Source organism: Vipera berus (assembly GCF_964194415.1).
Source record: "Vipera berus genome assembly, chromosome: Z".
In the NCBI taxonomy this organism is placed as follows: Eukaryota; Metazoa; Chordata; class Lepidosauria; order Squamata; family Viperidae; genus Vipera; species Vipera berus.
In genome coordinates, this window is record NC_138205.1 from 101,994,749 (window position 1) to 102,016,623 (window position 21,875).

At 41.1% G+C, this 21,875-nt stretch overlaps 1 protein-coding gene across 1 annotated transcript in view; it reads right to left on the bottom strand.

Moving 5' to 3' along the window:
• Positions 1 to 21,875, bottom strand: part of DYNC1I1 (dynein cytoplasmic 1 intermediate chain 1) — a 204,736-nt gene that overhangs the window by 27,764 nt on the left and 155,097 nt on the right. Inside the window, exons 14-15 of the mRNA XM_081343261.1 lie at positions 21,465 to 21,609; positions 1,203 to 1,343 (exon numbers count right to left, since the gene is read on the bottom strand). Coding sequence (XP_081199387.1) covers positions 1,203 to 1,343; positions 21,465 to 21,609 — 286 coding nt within the window. The remainder of the gene's footprint in view (positions 1 to 1,202; positions 1,344 to 21,464; positions 21,610 to 21,875) is intronic.

The window sequence follows — 21,875 nt, forward strand, 5'->3', positions numbered from 1 at the left end:
TGGTTTGCAAACCAAAATGGCTATTATTATAGCACAGTATTAGGTAAAAACAAACAGTTATGTCTTAATATATTGAATCAAACACTGAGTTATGTACACAAAGAACATGACAGGAGACTATGTTTCTTTTTTATCCATGAGCCTACATAAACTTCTGCAGTAAAGTAGAAAAGTATTAAAGGAAATTTGTCAGAACACATTGCGCATTTAACACAACCACAAATTTTAGCATGTAAAACAAATAAATAAGAGTTAATCAACTTGCTCTGAAGATCTCTGCTCATGTTTCTGGATAAAAAAGTAAGAACCTGTTCTTGAGCTACTTGACCATAATTAAGCCTGCTACTTACACAAAAAGCTTGCAGACCCCAAGTGGGAAGGAAAAATGTCCTTTATAACATATAGAAGCATAGTTAGAATAGGGTGGTGGTGGGCTGATTACTACAAAAGTAGTTATTCCCCATCCCCAAAAAGCGAATCACTTTTTGTTGTGGTCTATAAACGAATAGAAGTGGGGCTACAGATGCCAGTCTGCATCTCCCATCATTTTGAGCCAGTATAACCTTCCTGACTGGGAATGAAGGGAAATGTAGTTCACCACAAAGGGGAAGTTTCCCTAAAGGAATCTGGCACAGTCGAGTGGGAGGAGTAGGTACCGTCGCCCATTAGACGCCAGCCCCTCTGTAGAAGAGGACAGCTGCCTTCACGTGGCGCACCGGGCTTCGTGTGGTGATAATAATCGAGTATCAATGGCAATGTTTTTCCACAAATCAGCAGAAGCGACTGTGCAACGGGGGGGGAGGGGGTTCTTCCCTACACTTTTGGTAGATTTGCAAGCTATTCGATTTGCCAGAAATAAAAAAAGAATGGTGAAATAAGTGTTTTTAAGACACCCTGTATACAGAGATCAGTGAACGCGCTTCCTGCGGGGAAGAAGACGGCTGGGCTTTTTCTTGGAAACCTAAGGGCATGGAAATCTGGGGCAGGTTTGGTTAGGGCCATGGAGCAAAAAGGAAAGCGGAAAGTCCATTTTTTTCTCGAATGTGCTGCACATGCCACGGAGAGGCTTAGCCTCAGGAAGGCAACGCAGCCCACTTCTCTTCCCCGGTTTCCTCTTTGCAAACGTTAAAAAAGAAAAAAACAATAGCAAGAAAGTCGCCAGCTCCCTCCACTCCCAAGAACCGATCCTCTCCCCGCCTCACCTCGGTGTCATTATTCAGGTTCCAGAGATCCAATCGGCCCATCCCGTCGACGCAGGCGAAGAGCGCGGGGTGCACAGGAGACCACATGACGTCGTAGACATAGTCGGCATTGTCTTCAAAGGAATAGAGCGGCTTGTTGTGCTGCAAAAGGGGGGAGGGGAAAAAGCAGAGGGAAGGGCAGGAAGACTTCGTGGCGCTACTGCCGCCTCGGGCTGTCTGGAGAGTCTAATTAAAAACTTTGCACATTCAACCAAGTGTCATAAAACTTCCCGCAGATGAAAGGTCCGGGGACGCAGAAGGCGGGCCTGCGGCGGCGCTCTCCCAGGGGGGGGGGCAGCCATTGTCCGGGGAGAGGGAGTAACCGTACGAGAAATTATTGGGAAGGGGAACGATTTCCCATACATTGCATACTGTATAGGTAAAGGGTGCCGCTACTGCTACTACATTGTGGAGGGGGTAGGGAAACGCCACCCATAGTTTATGCTATGGGATCGACTTGCCCCTAGTCAGAAATCTTTCTCGTTCCCTCTTTCACATAAGCTTAAGCTTACACCCAGAAGTCTCCAGAGGCTCCCGCTTTGCAAGGGAAGACGATGACTGCCACCTAGTGCTCCTTGCGCAAAGTCGCAAATAACGCAAACAGCTTGCGCTATTCCCAAACATGCCACCAGCTTCCTTTTCCTCGTCCCATCATCTAGATGGCTGAACGCGGTCCCCTAAATTCTGTTCTCTCCTACTCTATGCCATCGCTTTCTGCTAATAGAACTGCCTATCGCATCGCCTTAATTTCAAGCGATTCTTTTGTTCTCTTGTTTTTCTTTTGGTAAGAGCAATGTGATCTGCAGAGTCTAGAGAGGTTTACAAAATCTCACCCACCCCCAAACTTGGTATTCGAGATTCTCATTTCAGAAAAGAGGTGGCGAACTTCAGAGCGTGCAGCTGCCAAGAGTGTGGCGCTGCCGCTTGACTTTTACGAATTTACGCATCATTTCATTTCACAATAGACAGGCGGGCGAGACAAGTTTAAAAGTACATGGGAACTGTAACATATAATTGGGTGTGATGAATTATTCATTATACTTACTTGCTTCTCCTTATTCTCAATTCTGAATAATAGCTTTGCCTAGTTCCCAGTTAACAGTAAAATAACATTTAAATGATAATGAAAATTCCAAAACAATAAAGAAATTAAATATTCTTATTATCCACCACAGAAGCCTAAACAACAGGATTTTTACATGAATTCAGGTGACTGAGTGTATATTTGTGTATATCTGTAAATAGGTATGTATGTGCAAACACAAATATACTTGGAAAATTTTGGAAGTTTCAGTATTAAACTTCTGAGGATTTAACAATTGTTTTATAAGATGGAATTGATCACACACAAAATAGTCATACATAGGACTGAACTTCTTTGAAGTTTTTCAATATTTTTTTTCAATAATTGTTCATTGTGTTCATATATTAGTGTCAGAAATGCTTTAGAGCAACTATGGAATATATGTCACCTTCCACATGTGAGCAAGCTGTAATTTACATTTCTATTATTAATGGCCAGTAGTGAGAAATGGAGGAAATTGTAATTTCACATCTGGATGATCAAAAATTCTCAGTCTGATCTAAGAATTTTTCAGAACGTTCTTCACTTTGATGGACAATTAACTTTATAAGAATTGACTTGCATAAAATATCTACCCAGACCAGACATTTTAAGGACATTTAGCTATGGACTGACACACATTTACAACTCTCCGTTGACTGCATGTGATTTCTCTCATTCACTTGTTTGGATACATTACTAATTTGATTAAGTCCTTTAGTGAACAGCATTCACTACCAAAATTTCAAAAAAACATTATCAAAAAATATCCAGATGTTCAACTTTGCCTTCTCAAGATTGACAAGACTAGCCTTTCTCAGTCTGGTGCCTCCCACAAATGTTAGACTAGGATTTCCATAAACATTGGCAGGGAAGTTATCTGAGATATTGTCCAAGATGTCTGTGGAGATTCAATGTCATCCAGGTCATAGTTATCCTAACGATACTGTTTCACAAGGCAACTGGATTTTCTTATTTTTTAAAGACATTTGGCTTCTCATCCAAGAAGCTTCTTCAGCTCTGACTGAAGAAGCTTCTTGGATAAGAAGTGAAACATCTTCAAAGAAAAACAAGAAAGTCCTGTTGTCTCATGAAAAAGCATCTTTGGGTATTGTCCAAGACATTTAGAGTCTGTATTGAAAGCTGTTCTTTGAAATTTTCTCAAGAGTGCTTCTGCATGAAACCTTTACTGTGCAAATGCCCTGATCCATACATGGCTTCTTAAGGACTTTCCCCCCTCTCATTTGTCATTTCCCATAATTTTTCCATTGTTTTTTTTCCTATCTTGAGAAAGAGCATTAAAGACCATAAAGCAAAGAAACTGCTAGGAAAAAGATAGACTTAATGGTACTTTATTATTACTCTTAACTTTGCCATCATGAAATAAAATAGAAGGCAAATATGACCTCTTTGTTTCTTTAATGAATGTTCATTTTGCTTGCCTTTTTGATTTTCACTTTTCTTCCCAAAAGCAGCAACTCACAAGGTGATCCTTAGAATTGTTAAATGCTGATGTTATAAAATCTTGATAGAAACAGAGCCGATGAAGAAAATTTTAAAAATATTGCTCAGTGTTTTCTCCCAATGTTTAGACTATGTATCTTATAGAACACATTGCATTATAAACATCTATAATCTATCCACTCACTTAAGTCTTCTGTTAAATCCTCCTTCTTTTATTCAGACAATCATAGATGAATAATAACTTTTCATGTGAAGAAACAGGATTTGACATAATTCTGATGGCTTTAGAATGAGGTTAATATGATCAACGTCTTAAGTACTGCATATGAAGATACAAGTTACAAAATAGGGCCGGTTTAGGCCTTTCCCCAATAGAAGAGTGGGCATGTAAATGCCAGAGGTAGCATGCTCATCCTATAAGGTTTTCTAGTAATTTTTGATAAACCCCTTATTTTGATGGCCTACCTCAAAGAATAGTATGTACACAGAAAGATGAAAATAAAAACTTGTGTCTAGGTAAAGTTTCAGCTGCCTCCCTGCATGGATGATCTGCATGGATGATCTTCCTTAATCCAGGAGGCGCCATTCGTTAAGAACTTCACTACTTAAAGGAAATCATGTGAACATGTTCACAGGTTTTAACTAGCATTTAACTGCTTAAAAGCTATAACAAAATCTATCAGATTTGTTTTTTCATGAGACAAGCCATTTCATAGAAAGAATAATTAAGACATATTTATGAATTGTATTTCTTACAAAGTTTCTTCACTGTACTCATCAGAGCGCCATACTGTTTTCACTTTGCATTCATTTGGACAGCTTGCATAAATGTTACCCAAAAGTTCTTAGGTTTATTGAGTTGCTGCTACATTTTTTGTATCACTTTTGTATAAACTTTTTTTTTCATTTTTATCACCTTTGTCAAATGCAATATTTATTGTACTTGGAAAAATTCTGAAAAATGGAAGATGAGTCAGACAATTAAGATAGTGCTGCACAAATGAGGTTGTATTAGCTTTTTACTTAGTACATGATATGAAATTATATCCAGCTTTGATAATAGTAAGAAGTACTCACTACTTATCTTTGCCTTGCAAGGAACCCATGTATTCTGATAAAGTTAAAGAGGAAGAGGAATAACAGAGGCCTTTGTTTTCAAACTAGAACAGCCCGTTGTGTCTCTCTTCCAGTAGCTTCTGGTGAAATCTGACACTTTTCTTTAGTACCTGGCAAAATTTAATCTAACATACTATGTAATCCTGTGCATATTTACTCAGAAGAAATATCCATTACTGTCTAGTATATCGGATTTTAGTCTGGAACTTCACTTGCATGGACACTTACAGTGTGCATATTACATTTATTCTAATTCCTCACTACTTTCTTAAAAATTACTCATCTTTGGACATTTTATTTAGGTCTAAAAAAACTCTGCTTTAGAATAACCTACCCTCCAAATCTTCAACCTTTAAGGACTCTGTAAATTTCTATCACATACTATGAGCTATTTTTTATGTTATTTCTGTTTTCCTTGACAGGTTTGGACTTTTATTATGCTGGTTTCAGGGCAAGAATATTGCAGACTTACTGCAAAATTGTTATGAGGTGCTTGCTTGGTGGTTTATGTCCTGATTTACATCCTAATGATACTGAATCTGTATTACCTTCACATGGAAATTATTATATGCAAAGTGTAAAGGAAGGCAAGAGAAAAGGGTTCCAAGATAACATAGTGATTAAACTTTTGTGGTTTCCTCTAATATCAGGCCATCATAGCTGAATTTATAAAAAGGAATCAATAAAAAGAATTTGTTTCCACATGAGATTAACAATGCATTCTTATATATTTTTATTCAGGAAAAGAGCTTAAGCATCAATTATTCCTACTAATCTCTAGGAATCCTAACAAATTCTTAATAACGCAAACAAAACTTTTTATAACTTCATAAATAACGGCATGGGTGAGGGTTCTGTTTTCTGAAATACTTGTATCTATGATGATTTTTTCTCCGTTCCTATATATATTTGATTTGCATTAATTGTAATTGTTTTCCATTTTATGATTGTTTGCCACCCAGAGCCACTTGCTTGAGATATGTGGCTTCAGAAAATGAATGAATGAATGAATGAATGAATGAATGAATGAATGAATGAATGAATGAATGAATATGAGATCTTATGTTTGGAACCACTGTTAGTCTTTAGTACTGTACTTGAGAATGTCATTTTACTAATACAATCACTTCTCCTAATAAGACTCAGTTTCCATGAAATAAATTTTGTGTGTGTGTGTATAGCTAAGATAAAAATATTGACTGAATGATGACAAAATTCATTTAAATTGAATTCAAATTAATTTTTACAAATATAATTGATTCTTCTGCATATATTTCTTAATTTCCTTCTTCAGCTATCTTAAAAATTGCTGTTCTTGGAGGAACATTGGCTGAATCCACAAGCAAGATTTTCAGAGTTGCATGAAGTTTATACATACATAGCCATGCTTAACCAATTTTGTGGAAACTATTTCTAATTTTTGTTACTGAGTGCTATGTACTTTTAATTTTTCTATTAATAAGTCTAAAAACAAACAAAATGAAGAAATGTTTTTGATACTAAGGTAACTCCATTTAAATTATAACAATTTATCATAATCTTTTTGTCAATGGTTAAAACCAATAGAAAATAAAAATATAACATCTCAAAAATAAAGTCTCCCTCAAGTTGTGCTAGTTCCTAGAGTTTATATGGGTTTGATTATTATCTCAGCAACTTAAAAAGAATTAAAATTACTACTCAAATAATTGAAAGAGCTTGAATCATAGTCTGAAAAAAGTAAAATTAGCAGTGGAGTATGGTGCAGTGGAGTATGGTGTTAAGCTTGTACTAGCAAAGCTGGTCTGATTGGTCTGAATCTATTATTTTTTCTCAATCTACTTCACAGGGTTATTGTAACATAAAATGGGTATATTAAAATGGCTATGTTGTAATAGATGCCTGTTGCCAACTTCAGTGGTTCACCACTGTTTCCTGGATCAGGAGATGCTGAAGACATGACAATAGTAATTTGTTTTACACGTGGCTCCCCTTGAGGATTCAGAAGCTGCAGTTGGTGCAAAATATACATACATGTTGATCAGCACTAACTAGCTTAGAAGAATACACCCATTTTCCTAATGCTCCACTGTTCATCAGTAGGCTTTCCAGCTCAATTCAAGTGATCCCAGCACCAATTCTGATTATTGCCTCTAAAATCCTGTACAGCTAGGGACCTTGCTATTTTCTAGCTAGGAGAGAATAGTGCGGGATCAAAGGTGTTGAGGACAAGACAACTTGTGTAAAATAGCTGACCTCCTTAGGTCAGATTAACTGCCATCTTCCTACCCTTTAGAAAAGTAGTAAAAATAGTTACTTCCCATAGAGATTTTTAAAGCTTCTTCAATCATCAAACAGCAAGTGGGATGTTTTAAATTATACCTGTCATTTTTTGTTTTTATATAATAAACCACCTAAAGCAGGAGTCCCCAACCCCTGATCCATGGACCAGTACCGGGCCATGCCATGCCTGCAACTGGTCCGCACAAACAAGCAAAGCCCCATCCGTGCGATGTAGGCAGCACACAAAACCATGCACCCTCTGGTCCATGGAAAAACCTCTCTCCATCAGTCCCTGGTGCCCAAAAGGTTGGGGACCTCTGACCTAAAGTTTGACAAGCAGCCAGCATTTCAAATTACTAAATTAATAAAGGCCATACAAGTTAGGCCACAGCTGTCATGATACAGATAGTCAGGCCTTCTGAACAGCAGTGCTATCTTAGGAAACTCAATCCAAAAGAAGTTCAACTCAATGTGTTGGAGAAAAATTACAGTATAATGGTCAAAGCACTCAGATTTTGAACAGTTAATAGAGCTGATTGGTCTTATTCCTTTCTCATACTTTTGAGCTTTGATGCTTCAAATTACTGTTTTGTAGTCTTGATAGATTACCACATTCTATTATGTTTTATCCATCTTTGATGGAACATGACTCGATTCTTCAAATCTAAGTACAGTGAGGATTCAAATTCAGAAAAAAACCCTAAGAAAAATGCATAAATATATAAACAGTCCCTAAAGCAAGTACATTTTAAAAACTGAATACAATTGATGAAGTGTCAGATCAGCCTGACAAAATACAGTGTTACTTGGAGACAGAAATTATGCCAACACTGGAGGCATAGAAGCTGAAGACACCCAACTCTACTCACCACTCTGCAAGATCACCTATTAACTTCAGAAGGACTTCTCTGTGAATAAAATGGTTTCAGTTACTGCTAAAGGTTAAGCCTTTTGCTCAATTTCCAGCTTATCTATAAAAGCATTTCCACAAATCTATTATCAGCAAATAGAAGAGCTCCAGCTTATCAGAACTGAGTAACCTACTTGTAGTTTAACCTACTTGTATTTTACTTTTACATATTCTCTGAATTTTTAGGATAGTCACTTTTTTTTACTCAAGTTGCCATTTGCAAGGGCTGAAGTAGTATCTTTCCCTGTTTTGAGCATTTATTTTTCTGCATGTTTGCAGCCATTATTCTACCAATAACAAATATATAGGTTATTTTATATGAAAAAAAACTGTTATTTTGCACATGTGACTGCTCAAAGTCTTTCTTAAAAAATACAGTGATTACTGTGGGATAGATAAGCAAATTCAAGAAAAACATTGTGGAAAAACCCAGGGCCGACTTTTGACCACCAGGTTTTGCTTTGGTTTTGCTCCTTCAAATTACCTAGAGAAAGACCATAATCTTCTCCTCATACAGCTGGATGGAAGCCAGACCTCTGGCTCCAGAGGTAAAGGGCAAAAAGTAAAAAATCCTGCCTGAACAAGCAACTCCACCCATTCCTTTGAAATCACTTTGGCTTTTTGACAACAAAATTGAGCTCTGAAGAAAATTCATTCATTGCTTTAGTTCTGAGCAAAACTCAAAATGCTGAGCTTGTATAAAATACAGAACTGTTATCATATAAGCCAATATGCTACTTACCAAACAGATGGACACACGGTTCACTGAAATGATTAGCATGCTCTGCATACATGTATGACTCTTTGTTGTGGGACACAATAAATTTAATTGGAGCTTCTTTTCTCTTCCCAAAATAGTTTGTCACACACACACCCGGTCCATTTAAAGATGTTTATATGCCACAGAAAGTCAACTTTGAATGCAGTGGCAAAACATAAGATCAACCCAAATAGGGCACTGTACGACACTTATTCTCTCTTCAAATGAGTAGGCCTATATTGCTATACTTATTATCTACTGCTCTATTAGACATTTGGGACCTAAACATTTTGAATGTGTGAAAAGGGCACCCAGTTTTGGAGATAATTCATACTGTCCACTTGTGAATAGGAGATTTAATTGGAGTAAAAGGAAACATATAGATATCTCATGCTTCTAACTGGGTTCTGTACCATGTATCTAAGCCCTTTTGTATTGCTGATTACAGTAAAAAAGATTGAAAAGTCATTTGTAAAAGTACATAGATTTAGGGGCATTTGCTCTTCACATGAGTTATAGGATTTTAAATCAAATTAACAGTCTGATAAACATTCAGCTTTATCTTTTGTGCATATCGCTCCTAGAGAAATTAAACTGATTTTAGTGTACATAATTTTGGCAAACAATTTTCCCAATAAAACATTTTGTGCACCCATTTATGCATCTATGAATGTTCTGTATCCACTTGTACATCCATAAATGTTATTATTCAAATGTTCTGGTAATATATGTACATTATAAAATGCAAAGATGTATATTTTGAAGTTCATACTTTTTTCCTGCATATTTTCCCCATAAGGTTGCAATATATGTTTATCAGAACAATTTTTTTCATTTTATTTTAAAAATTTCTATTAAAATATTCAGTAGAGTCTGATTTCCTTAGTAAGTAAATAAAAGACAGAGACCAGAAAATCAAAGTGCCCAAAATAACCTATAACGGACTGCATAATATAATAATATTTTGCATTTATTTTAAGGTAGAGAGTTTTTATTCCTGAAATTTCTAGAAAGATGTATATTATATAATTTTTAACTCAGGAGGCTTAAGCTCTTCACAGTTATCTTTGTTGAATATCAGGATAATGATAAATGTGGCCTCCTCAGAATTTATTTATCAAACATATATGTCACTGGCTCACAGTTTACTCAGTCTTCCATCCTTCCAAGGTCAGTAAAATGAGGACCCAGATTGTTGGGGGCAGTATTCTGACTTTGTAAACCACTTAGAGCAGGGGTGTCAAACTCAATTTCATTGAGGGCCGCATCAGCATTGCGGTTGCCCTCAAGGGGCCGGGTGGGTGTGGCCTGGGTGGGCGTGGCCTACTGGGTAGGCGTGGCTAGAGTGTGAATGCCCTACTGGGTGGGCGTGGCCAGCTCTACATCGTTGGCATCAAGGGTGCCTATGGGGGCCTGGGCAGGAGTGGGACAGATCTGAGGGTCTCTGGCAGAAGGAGGGTCTCTGGGCCAGGGCCAAGGCAGTGGGGGCCGTTCCCTCACTGTTTCCAGGATGGCTTCGCGGGCCGCATGAAACCACTTCAGGGGCCGGATCTGGCCCCTGGGCCTTGTGTTTGACATGTCTGACTTAGAGAGAACTGTAAAGCACTGTGAAGTGCTATATAAGTTTAGGTGCTATTGCTATATCCATCCCACAGACTCTCAAAAATGTATAATAATTAAAACATTTGAAATAAGATATTCACAGTAGTGTTAAAACAATTAAATTTATAACCCCCCCCCCCAAAACAAACATCTATTAGTGAGTCAAACTGAACAATTACCATTGTGACCCCTGAAATAAAACTGCCAGAAAATCATAATTTTCTGATTTTGGTGTTTTCGTCAGTTTTACCTTGCTAGTTGTAACCAACTCAGGTCAGTCCTAGTTAGAAGAGGTAGCCTTGTGGGTACTTCAGTGCCAACCCATGTAGGATTTTGAAAGCTGACACCCAGCACTTTAAATTGCATTTGGGAACAAATATGAATAGGGATTCTTTTATTGATAAAATAAATCAAAGGAAAAGATTACAACCAAATATTACTATTCTCCCAAAGGTGTATGTATTCATGTGAGTATTGAACGTTCACATTGTTCTTTGGCAGAATGTAGAAATCAACTAAACCAGGGGTGTCAAACTGCCGGCCCGTGGGCTGGACGTGTCACCAGGAAACCGCTCCCACCCCATTGCTGGCAATGGGGAAAAAGCTCCAGTACATCACGTGACCTCGCGAGTTTGACATGTCTGAACTAAATTAATGAGAATTACCTTAAGTTTCTCTAATTTGGCAAAATAAGCCTAAAGGAATGAGTGCTCTCAGGATGCTATTTTTGCATAACAGCTGTTCTGAGAACACAACAGGTGAAACAAAACAATCACTTCCCAAATGCATAACACAACATAGAAGAGCAAACCCTCTGGACAAGATTCAGAAGTCCATCTGCATTTGAAAGACAAAGTCACTCTTTTGAAGACAGCAAAGTCCACATCCTGAATAGAGAGGACCACTGGTTTGAAAGAGGGATAAAAGAGACCATTTATGTTACAATGAGCAGCCCTCTCTCAACAGAGGGAGAAGGATAAGACACCAGCTATCTCCTATTTACAACTCAGCTCTTGCAGTAGTTCCAAGAAAGATTCCACTCCCATTTGCACTCTGACACAGATGACCTTGAGGGCACAGATAAATCCCCAGGTGGCCTCAAGAGCTCTTAGGGAAAGTGCTAACAACCAGATGACTGCAAAGAAATATGACCCTTTCAAACCCCACCACCACCACCACACACACATCCTGTCAGAATGAATGCTTCCATTACTCCCACCATCCTCCTGCCAGAACCGATGAAGCTTCTTGGATAAAAAGCTAAACATCTTTTTCCTCAAGGAAAAAACAGTCCAGCTGCCTTTTGAAAAAGCACCTTTAAGACAACTATGATCTGGATGACTGAGAATCTCCACAAACACACAGATGTGCTGAGACATTTCAACTTTTCCTATGGGCACAATAATACATTCTGGGAAAGGGATAGGTAGCTGCAGGCAAGCCAAAGTTATGAATAACTATATAGTACTGTTTGCCTTGCATTGTGCAGGAATGTTGTGTCTTACTAAGGTGAAACTTAGATCACAGAAGAATCAAACAAGCATCTGTTTAAATTATTTTGTTGAAACAAAGTAAGAGGGAAAAAACATATTAGGAGGAAGGATGCATGAGTATAAAGCAAACATGTGCTTACTTTGGGAATACCAATTGACCAAGATGGTGCAAGTGGGAGTTAGAGGAAATTAATTTAAGAAGAAAGAAAAAAAAATCAAAGGCAAAACTTCCTTCCAGTCCTACTGTACCTGACCACATGGAAGAAACCACATTTAAGAGTCCAAGCATCTCTCTCTTCTTAAGTTTTACCAGAACCCCTCCCCCAATAAGGAGCAGAAGCAATGGAAAGCAAAAGATTAGTCAGTATTACATTATGTCATCCACTTAGACAGAGAAAAAGAACAGGAAAGTTGTGGCAATTGTGTTTAAGGAGAAATGGATTACTATTTGAACTATGTGACAAAATATTGTAAGACCGTGATATATTTTTCAGTAAGCCATAACATTTAACATGATGTTAAATATTTCTTTCTATTTAACATACAGAAACACATAGAAATCCTTAGCCGAGTCAGGGGTTGAACCTTGGAAAGGCTGCAGCAAGCATGAAGAACCTAACCCTAACTTCATTGGCATCATGGGAATTTCTTCTCAAAGCATCATTTCAGATGAAGGCTTTTTCCTCAGTATTGGAAGGCTATTTTTCCACAGATGCTATAATTCTAATTATTTAATCCCTAACTAGTTGATGCAATTTATTTATAAAAACAAAACAAAACAGTGCATTATATAGTATTCTTCAACCTTCTACCACAATTGGGACCAGAGTTTCAATTTGTTAAGCTTAAGAGCAGCCAGGGGATTGGTGACTAAATTTCTAATTAGAATGTTAATGGATTGAATTCATCATAGAGGAGAAAGAAAGCTTTTTAATATTTAAAACAATTTAAGACTGATGTTATTTGTTTGCAAGAAACGTATATTAGGGTTGTGGACTAAAAGTATTTGTATGCAAGCTTTTAATCAACAACAAGTTGATTTTTCTTAACTTACTATAAACAAAGGTTACCTAATTGGATTATAATTTTTTTTTAATTTTTTTATCTTATTCTTATTGGAGATTGGAATGGTGTCCTAGACGTATAGATGGATGATCTGGAACTGCGAGACATTTGGCGTGATATATGCAAGAACTATTTTTGATTATAGTTCAGTTTGGTTGGAGATTAATAAGGTTAATAGAGATAGGCGCTTTTGGCGCGTAATTGAGAATTTGTCTAGAGATTAGAGAAATGTGGGAGAATGTAAATAATAGATGAAAGTTTTTTCTTTGAAATTAATATGAATAAGGATTGGGATTAAGAAATTTTATTTAGCATTTGAGTAAAATTCCTTTTCTGTTTTCTTCCTTTTTTTTCTTATCTGTAATATTATTACTGTTTGTAATCATTTTACATGAGCCAGAGGGTGATAGAATTAATAGTTTATTGTTGATAGCATATGGATGCTTATGTTTGTTTTTCGTTTTTATACCCTGTATTTAGCTCTGGGAAGTCAGGGGGGAGGTGGGAATGGGGGAGAGGGATAGGGAGGGTTAGATGGGGTGGGGGAGGGGGGGATTAAAGTTAAAATGTATTGTAAAACTTTTTAAATTAAAAAAAAAAGAGCAGCCAGGGGAGAAAAGAGGACAAAGAAAATTATCTTTGAAATTTCCTTTCTTCCCTCCCTTCCTTATATTTGGAACAATCAGTTGTTAAAGAAGTCCTCCCCAAATGTGTGACCTTCTTTCCCATGGTTGCAGTTATTAAATGAATCACATGGTCATTAAACAAATGTGGCTGCCCTCATTGACTTCGTAGTGATCACATGACCTGGGAAGCTGCAACTATTATAAATATGTGCCAATTGTCAAGCACCCAAATTTTGATCATGTGACTATAGGGATGCTGTGATGGTTGTAAATCTGAGGGCCGGTCACAATCACTTCTTCACTGCCATTCTAATTTTGAATGATCACTAAATGAATGGCTGTTAAGTTGAAAACTACCTGTAGAAGCCTCAATGCATGTAATATCACATCTATTTTAACCATTTTAATTTTCTTAAACAATGACGTACAGTAATATCATTCAATACTTTTCCCCCTTGTCTTTGAATTTCTCTTTTATCAAATTATCATTTCATCCATCTAGTTAATCCTAGTTCATTTCTTTTCCATGTAGTCTCTCCTCTATCTTTAAATCCCAAACTTAAACGATATTTCTTATTAATTTCTGGGAAGTAGTGGAAGACTCATCATAACAGCGAGCTTAGAAATATGTACCTATACTGAAGTGAAAACTAAACATCAAGGAATAACAGTAACATATTTAACAGTTTAGTATAACTCATGCAGTAATATCGAAAATATTCCTAACAGAGTTTCAATATTAATATTGTATTGCACACTAAATTTATATATATTATAGGATAAATGTGTTTGAATATACAGTATATTTTCCATAGTACTGGATGTAGAATTAATGGGTGAAAACAAGCAGTAAAAATTGCATTTTGAAACCCTGTTCGGACTTGTTCAGTTCCCTGGAGCAGACATATTCTTTTTGATGCATGGCAGAATAAAGAGATACTCTGACAAAACAATGTCTAAGAGATGCAAATCTGTTTTTTTCTTCATGTGGAATAGTATAATTCTCTTGTATGATAACAGGGTACACAGCATAGGGATTGTTGCACGTTAACACTAGCTAATAATCCTTGGTATCTATTAGTGAACAGGTGGCCTTTAGAAAAGAGTTTACATGTTCAAAGCACTAATGCACTGAAGTCTCAGCTAATACCAGGATATATCTTGATTTTGGGGGCATTTTAATTCAGCTTTCATGGGTGTGCTATGATCCCATGATTCAATGATCAAAATTACATTGGCTTTATAGACTAAAATTGCACCCTAGACAACAAAAACAGGCAAATTTAAATAATCTATGTCAAGAATTAGCATTTTACAGTTATTATATGCTTCAGAACAACTTGTCTTTCCCTGAATTATATATTACTGAAGTATTTCCCTATGTTCCTAAAGATTATGGCTTCTAGGTACTGCTGTTAGAAGATTAACGTTTTGTAGGGATCTAAGAGTTCTTTCCCATGATAGTACTGCTTTGGATCTTGGAGATATGCTATAATTAAAAAAGTTCATGTAATGGGTCTGTCTTGATATCACATGTCTTTGGGGGGAAAACTAGAGTTGGGTGATTGAGCATAAGTTTTATATAGAAAGGCTTGTAGTTTATGTTATGTATGCAGGCACCTGCATAGCAACAGCCACCAGGGGGAGTTGGTCCGAACGGTTTCGGCGGGAAACCCAGTTTCAGTGGGAAACCTAGGGCCAACCCCATTGGCTGTCCGCTTACCTGGCCGGGTATTTAAGGAGGCCAGGTAACCCTCACTCCCCAGTTCACTACCCCCCACCAATAAAGAGCTGAACTCACACACCGGCTGGCGTCTCTTCCTTGCGTCGGACCCACTACACAATAGTGGCGACGAAGGTGGGATTGCTGCCGACCAAGAGCTGAAGTCACTGGGGAAATGCTCCGCGAGCTGAAGGAAAAGGCATTTTTCCTTCCTTCTCCCCCACGACCGCCAGCCGACTGGACCAGCCGACCAGACCACGCCGGTCACCGCATCCGCAACTGAGACCGCACACCGCACCGTGACAGAGACCGCAACCGCCCCGCCATGGCAAGAGCTGGACAACCCCACGAGTTTGACACCCGCCACCCCGAGACCTGGGCCCGTTACCTGGCTCACGTTGAACTGTACATGCGGTTCAACCAGATATCAGAGGACGGTGCGAAGGCGGCAGCCCTGCTCTGCATCGGGGAGCCAGCCCTGTTGGAGATCGCCACAAATCTGTTCGCCCAGGAGGCCATCAACACCGTCGCGTACCAGGACCTCGTGGCCAGGCTCAACGCCCACTTCAAGCCCCGACGCTCCAAGGTGGCTGTGCAGTCGCAATTTGAAAAAGGACCAGCGCCCCGACGAGACCGGTGCCAATTTCCTCGCCGCCCTACGAGAAGCCGCCGTCGCCTGCAGGTTCTCGAATGTGGAGGAGCGGCTACGGGACCGGCTGATCTGCGGCCTACAAGACAGGTGGCTGCAAGAGCGCCTGTTCGAGAGAGAGGAGGTTTCGCTCCAGGAAGCCGAGGACGCCATCCTAGCCCACGAAGCGGCCTGCGGGGCCGTCCAAGCATGCCAGGAAACCTGGTCCGGCAACCAGGCGACTAGCATCCACCAGCAAAGTGCCAGAGAGGAGGACAACCAGAGCATCGACCTCCTCCAGCGGAAGTCGACCCCTGACCAGCGAGCCAGACGCCCAGACAAGCCAAGGCCTCCCAGCAACACCGCCAACCCTCAGAGGTGCGCAGGGTGTGGTGGGAACCACGTGCGCAGCCTCTGCAAGTTCCGGTCCGCCATGTGTCGGGCCTGCAAGAAAACAGGCCACATAGCCGCGGTCTGTCGTAGCCGCCGCTCCCGAGAGGAGATCCACGAGCTGTAACCGGAGGAACTGCCATTCGAAGATACTGGGGCCCCCAACCAAAATACGAATTGGCTATGTTGAGAGCCGGCTGGCCATTAACCACACGGGTAGCCGCCGGCTGCTCAAACCCAAAATTAGACTAACAATCCGCTTGCAAGGTGTCCCTTGCAGCATGGAACTTGACTCCGGATCAGCGGTCTCGATCATTTCGGACGAGACCCTTAACTACGTAACTAGCCGGAGCAAGCAGCGGATTAAATTATGGCCTACAAATTTAACCCTGACCGATTTCCAGAATTCGCCGGTCAAGGTAAAGGGGGAGGCTACCGTCTCAATGGGTTTAAGGGTCACGAAGGGCACCTGGATGTTGTAGTGGTAGAGGGCCGAAGAGCCAGCCTGGTCGGGCTAGACTGGTTTGAGGCCCTGGGAATCACAGTCTCCGGGATCCATCGGATCCAGGGGGACTCCGTCAAGGCTGTCTGCAAGGAGTTCGCAGATGTCTTCGACGGGTTGCTGGGCAGATACACAGGGCCCCCCATATTGTTCAAACTTAACGCGAACGTTTCCTCCGTTAGGGTCCGGCCGCGGTGAGTCCCTTTCGTGCTCAAATACAAAATCGAGCATGAACTGGATAAGCTGGTGGCCCAGGGAATCTTACAGCCCGTAGACGGGGGGGAGTGGGAAACCCCTATCGTAATCCCCCTCAAATCCAATGGGGAAATACGGATCTGCGCCGACTATAAGTGCTCGGTGAACCGCGCCCTGAACCCGCACGCTTACCCGGTCCCCACGGTCAGCCACGTTCTCGCTTCCCTCCAAGGCAGCGCCATCTTTGCAAGGCTCGATCTTACACAGGCGTACCAGCAACTCACGGTTACTAGGGCAACAGCTGACATTCAAACCATAGTAACACACAGGGGGGCGTTCCGGGTGAACAGGCTGCAGTTTGGAGTCAGTGTTGCTCCTGGCATTTTCCAGGAAGTCATGGAGAAGACACTCAAGGGCATCCCAGGAGTCTGCCCTTATTTTGATGACATCCTGATTGCAGGAGCATCAGCAGAGGAACCGGCAGGTAGGCTCAGGGAGGTGCTGTCCAGACTGCGCACAGCTGGCCTCAAACTCAAGAGAGAAAAATGCAGCATAGGTGTTCCTTCCACAGAATTCTTGGGGTTCAGAGTAGATGCCAGGGGAATCCACCCCACAGAATCCAAGGTGAGGGCCATCAAACTAGCACCCACACCCAAGAACAAGGCAGAGCTACAGGCATTCCTGGGTCTGCTGAATTTCTACCATGCATTCCTCCCACACAAGGCAGCCATTGCAGAGCCACTCCACAGGCTACTAGACAAGCAGGCAGCATGGGTCTGGACTGCCGCCCACGACCAGAGCTTCAGGGCCCTGAAAGCATTACTGTCGGATAAGTCCACAGTAACCCATTTCATCGAGTCCAAGCCCATTTGCATCGCATGCGATGCATCCCCTTATGGTGTGGGCACAGTACTCAGTCACCTTGAGCCCAACAGGGCACAAATTCCCATAGCTTATTATTCCAGGACGCTGTCTGGAGCGGAAAGGAACTACGCCCAAATTGACAGAGAAGCCCTGGCAATCGTGGCAGGAATCAAAAAATTCCATGATTACCTGTATGGCAGGGAGTTCACTGTCTACATGGACCACAAACCACTCCTGGGCCTGTTCACAACAGACAGGCAGACCCCCCCCCCAAATTCTGTCCCCCAGAATGCTCCGGTGGTCCATCTTCCTTGCAGCCTACAATTGCAAACTGGTGCACAAGCCAGGGAAGGAAATGGGCCACGCAGACGGTCTAAATAGGCTACCCCTAGACACCCCGGATCCAGACCCAGCTCCAGCAATGCAGATCCTAGCCCTGCAGGAATTACCAGAGTGCCCAGTTCATGCCAGGGACATAGCCAGTCACACAGCCACAGACAATATCATGGGCAGGGTACACTCATGGGTTTGCACAGGGTGGCAGGACAAGTCCCCAGGGCCTGAGTTCCAGGCCTATTTCACCAGACGCAATGAGATCTCCACGCACAGGGGATGTCTTCTCTGGGGTAGCAGGGTCATCATCCCTACTGCAGTACGGGCCAGGGTATTGGACTCCTTACACGAGGGACACCCAGGGGTGGTCAGGATGAAGGCTCTGGCCAGAAGCTACCTCTGGTGGCCAGGGCTGGACAAGGACATTGAGGAACGGGTCAAGGCCTGTTACACGTGCCAGAGATCCAGGCCAGAAATGCCACACACACCAGTGCACCGGTGGGAGGCTACACACACACACCCTGGTCCCGCATCCACATTGACTATGCAGGGCCATTCCAGGGCCAACTCTTTTTAGTAGTGGTGGACAGTCAATCCAAGTGGTTAGAGGTAGTCCCTATTCCCAACATGACCTCGGGAAGGACAATCCAGGTGCTCAGAGCTCTCTTTGCCACACACGGCCTCCCCGACGTAATTGTGTCTGATAACGGGCCTCAGTTTACCACTACTGATTTCCAGGTGTTCTTGAAGGTGAACTGGATTAGGCACGCCACCTCTGCGCCCTTCCATCCATCGACCAACGGGCAAGCTGAACAGATGGTAAGGACGACCAAAGACGCACTCCGGCGCATCATCAGCGGGGACTGGCATCACAGACTGGCGAAATTCCTACTCGCCCAACACACTACACCATGCGTGGCTACCGGAAAGAGTCCAGCAGAACTTCGTTGGGGTTGGCGCCTCATCACAAAGCTGGACCTTTACACCCAGACTGGGTAGCAGCCGAGACCGTGAGGTCACCATCACCATCACCATCATCATCATCACCGTCATTGCCATCACCACCGGCACACAGAGTGCTCAACGTGGGAGACCTGGTCTGGGCAAGGAACTACGGGGCATGACATCCATGGGTTCTGGGGACAGTGGTTGAGAAAACAGGACCATTTTCTTACATCGTGGGGGTGGAGGGGGACAGACGCATAAGGCGACACATCGACCAGCTCAGAGGAAGGGTCCCTGAGTGCACCACACACACCCAGCAGGAGAGCCACACCCCAGGAGAGGTCAACCCAGCCGGAAACAGCACAGAGCAGGAACCAAAGGAGGAGGGCCTCCTGATCCCAGCTCCTGGCACCCCTGCACAAAGGCCTCTAGAACCCGCGGTCCAAGCCCAGGGCCCAACCACACCCAGACAGTCCACCCGGCCACACAGGACCCCTGCTTACCTGTCGGACTATGTGTGCAAGTGACCTCCACACAGTTGCATTGTTTTTTTTATTGTTGACACAGTGTATATAGTTGTAGTTAGTGCAAGTTGTTAATTGTTAGGTGGCTCTCCTCTAAGGGGGGAGGGGTGTTATGTATGCAGGCACCTGCATAGCAACAGCCACCAGGGGGAGTTGGTCCGAACGGTTTCAGCGGGAAACCCAGTTTCGGCGGGAAACCTAGGGCCAACCCCATTGGCTGTCCGCTTACCTGGCCGGGTATTTAAGGAGGCCAGGTAACCCTCACTCCCCAGTTCGCTACCCCCCACCAATAAAGAGCTGAACTCACACACCGGCTGGCGTCTCTTCCTTGCGTCGGACCCACTACACAATAGTTTACATTTTGGTATCTTAGTTCAACTTCAGTCAAAAGCTATGAAAAACTGCTGCTAAGCAAATCTTATCTTTCCAATCATTGTATAATACTTTTATATTCAGAAAAAGATCACATAGATGGCATATTCTTCCATTTTTTGCCTAGTCAGGAAAGATTCAAGAAACATTTGCTAGATAATTATATTCAGCACTTGACTTCTATGATTTACAAATACAGACTAGCATTCATCTTGTACTTATAACTTAATAAAATGTGACAATATTAATATTAATAATGACCAACACTAGTTTTGCTACACAGTAGTGTGCAGCAACCAGCATCTGACAATATCCAATGTGAAGTGATCAGTCCTTCATTTCAGGAGTATGCAACCAGTCTGATTATTTAACATCTGACCTTCCAAAAGCATTTAGCAAAATTTATATTAACTTCATGTATTCATTCACTCAATCAAGCAAATTACTATGGCCTTCTTTTAACCTTCTGAATTGGAATATAAAGAAAAATGTCATATTAAAATCCAAGTTCAACTTTGGAAAATTTATTTTGCTTTGAAATAGGCAGAGTTTTATATCAATGTAAAAATTTAAGTATTGCATAAATATAAAGTTATAAATAAATATTGCAAAATATCAAGTTATTTAAATTCAAGTTTATTGTATTTCTAATACAATAAATTTTAATTTAAATCCAGATTTCAATGTATGGCCTTATACAGCTTCCCATCTCTCAGTTTCTATTTGCAGGTTGGGAAAAATGGCAATGCAGTGATATTATAATGTGTTAACCAAATTCTTATAGCTTACTAACATCAAATATTATATACTATAGACAAGCTCAGGCTCTGTCCTTATAGAAATACCAACAGTTAGAATAACTGGGTTTCCTCCCCAGTGCATAACATTGGTGGAGGGATTTGGATGAAGCTCATCCCTTTCTCCTCAACTCTGTGTGCTTACTTCTACATCTATGAATGGAAACTTTTTCCTAAGCATTGGTGCAGCTGCAAATGATACCCTCTTTTGGCCTACATCAACATACTATTGCTTCTGACCCAACAATTCTGAATTCTGGAGGAATAGTAAGATGAGTTTTTTTTTGGGGGGGGGGAGAGAGAAACTGCAAGAATATTGGATAAATAAATAGATACATGAATGTGTGAGAAAGACAGCAAGGAGGGAAGGAAACTATATAGTCTTCTGGGTACACTTATTTTTAATCCAGAAACTACTGTAAAATAGTTCAGAAAAAGTTATCCTACTAAGGTATCCCTGGGGAAACATTATCTATTATATCAGGTATAACGCTGTGAGATGAATATAGTACCATCCATTTTTGCTTAGTCTTGACAGTTGGTGAAGAGGACAAAGACTAAAGAAAGCCTCCTGAATATCATTTCTTACCTTTGTGGTCCACAATTTGACAGTCCAATCAAATGATGATGTAACAAACAGATGAGAGAAATCAATTGGACCCACTGCCATGTGGCAGTTGATTCCTGTTACTGGGCCCTGGTGACCTTCAAAAACTTCTCCAATTCCTGCTTTACTGTAGAAAAAAACACATTCATTTAGGAAACCTTCATAGTTTTTCTCACTGAAAATGCTATAATACAAGCATTCCATTTTCAAAATCAGCAAGACTAAAATCACCTGTTCTCGCTAAGAGGTTGGGTAACAACTAAACGGTTTTAGTGTATATTGTGCCTGAGATACATTCATAAAAGCTCTGATTTCCTTTTTTGAATAGCATACTATGGCTTTTTCACCTTGAAAAAGACACGTTGGATATATTTGCTGAAATGAGTTGTTTAT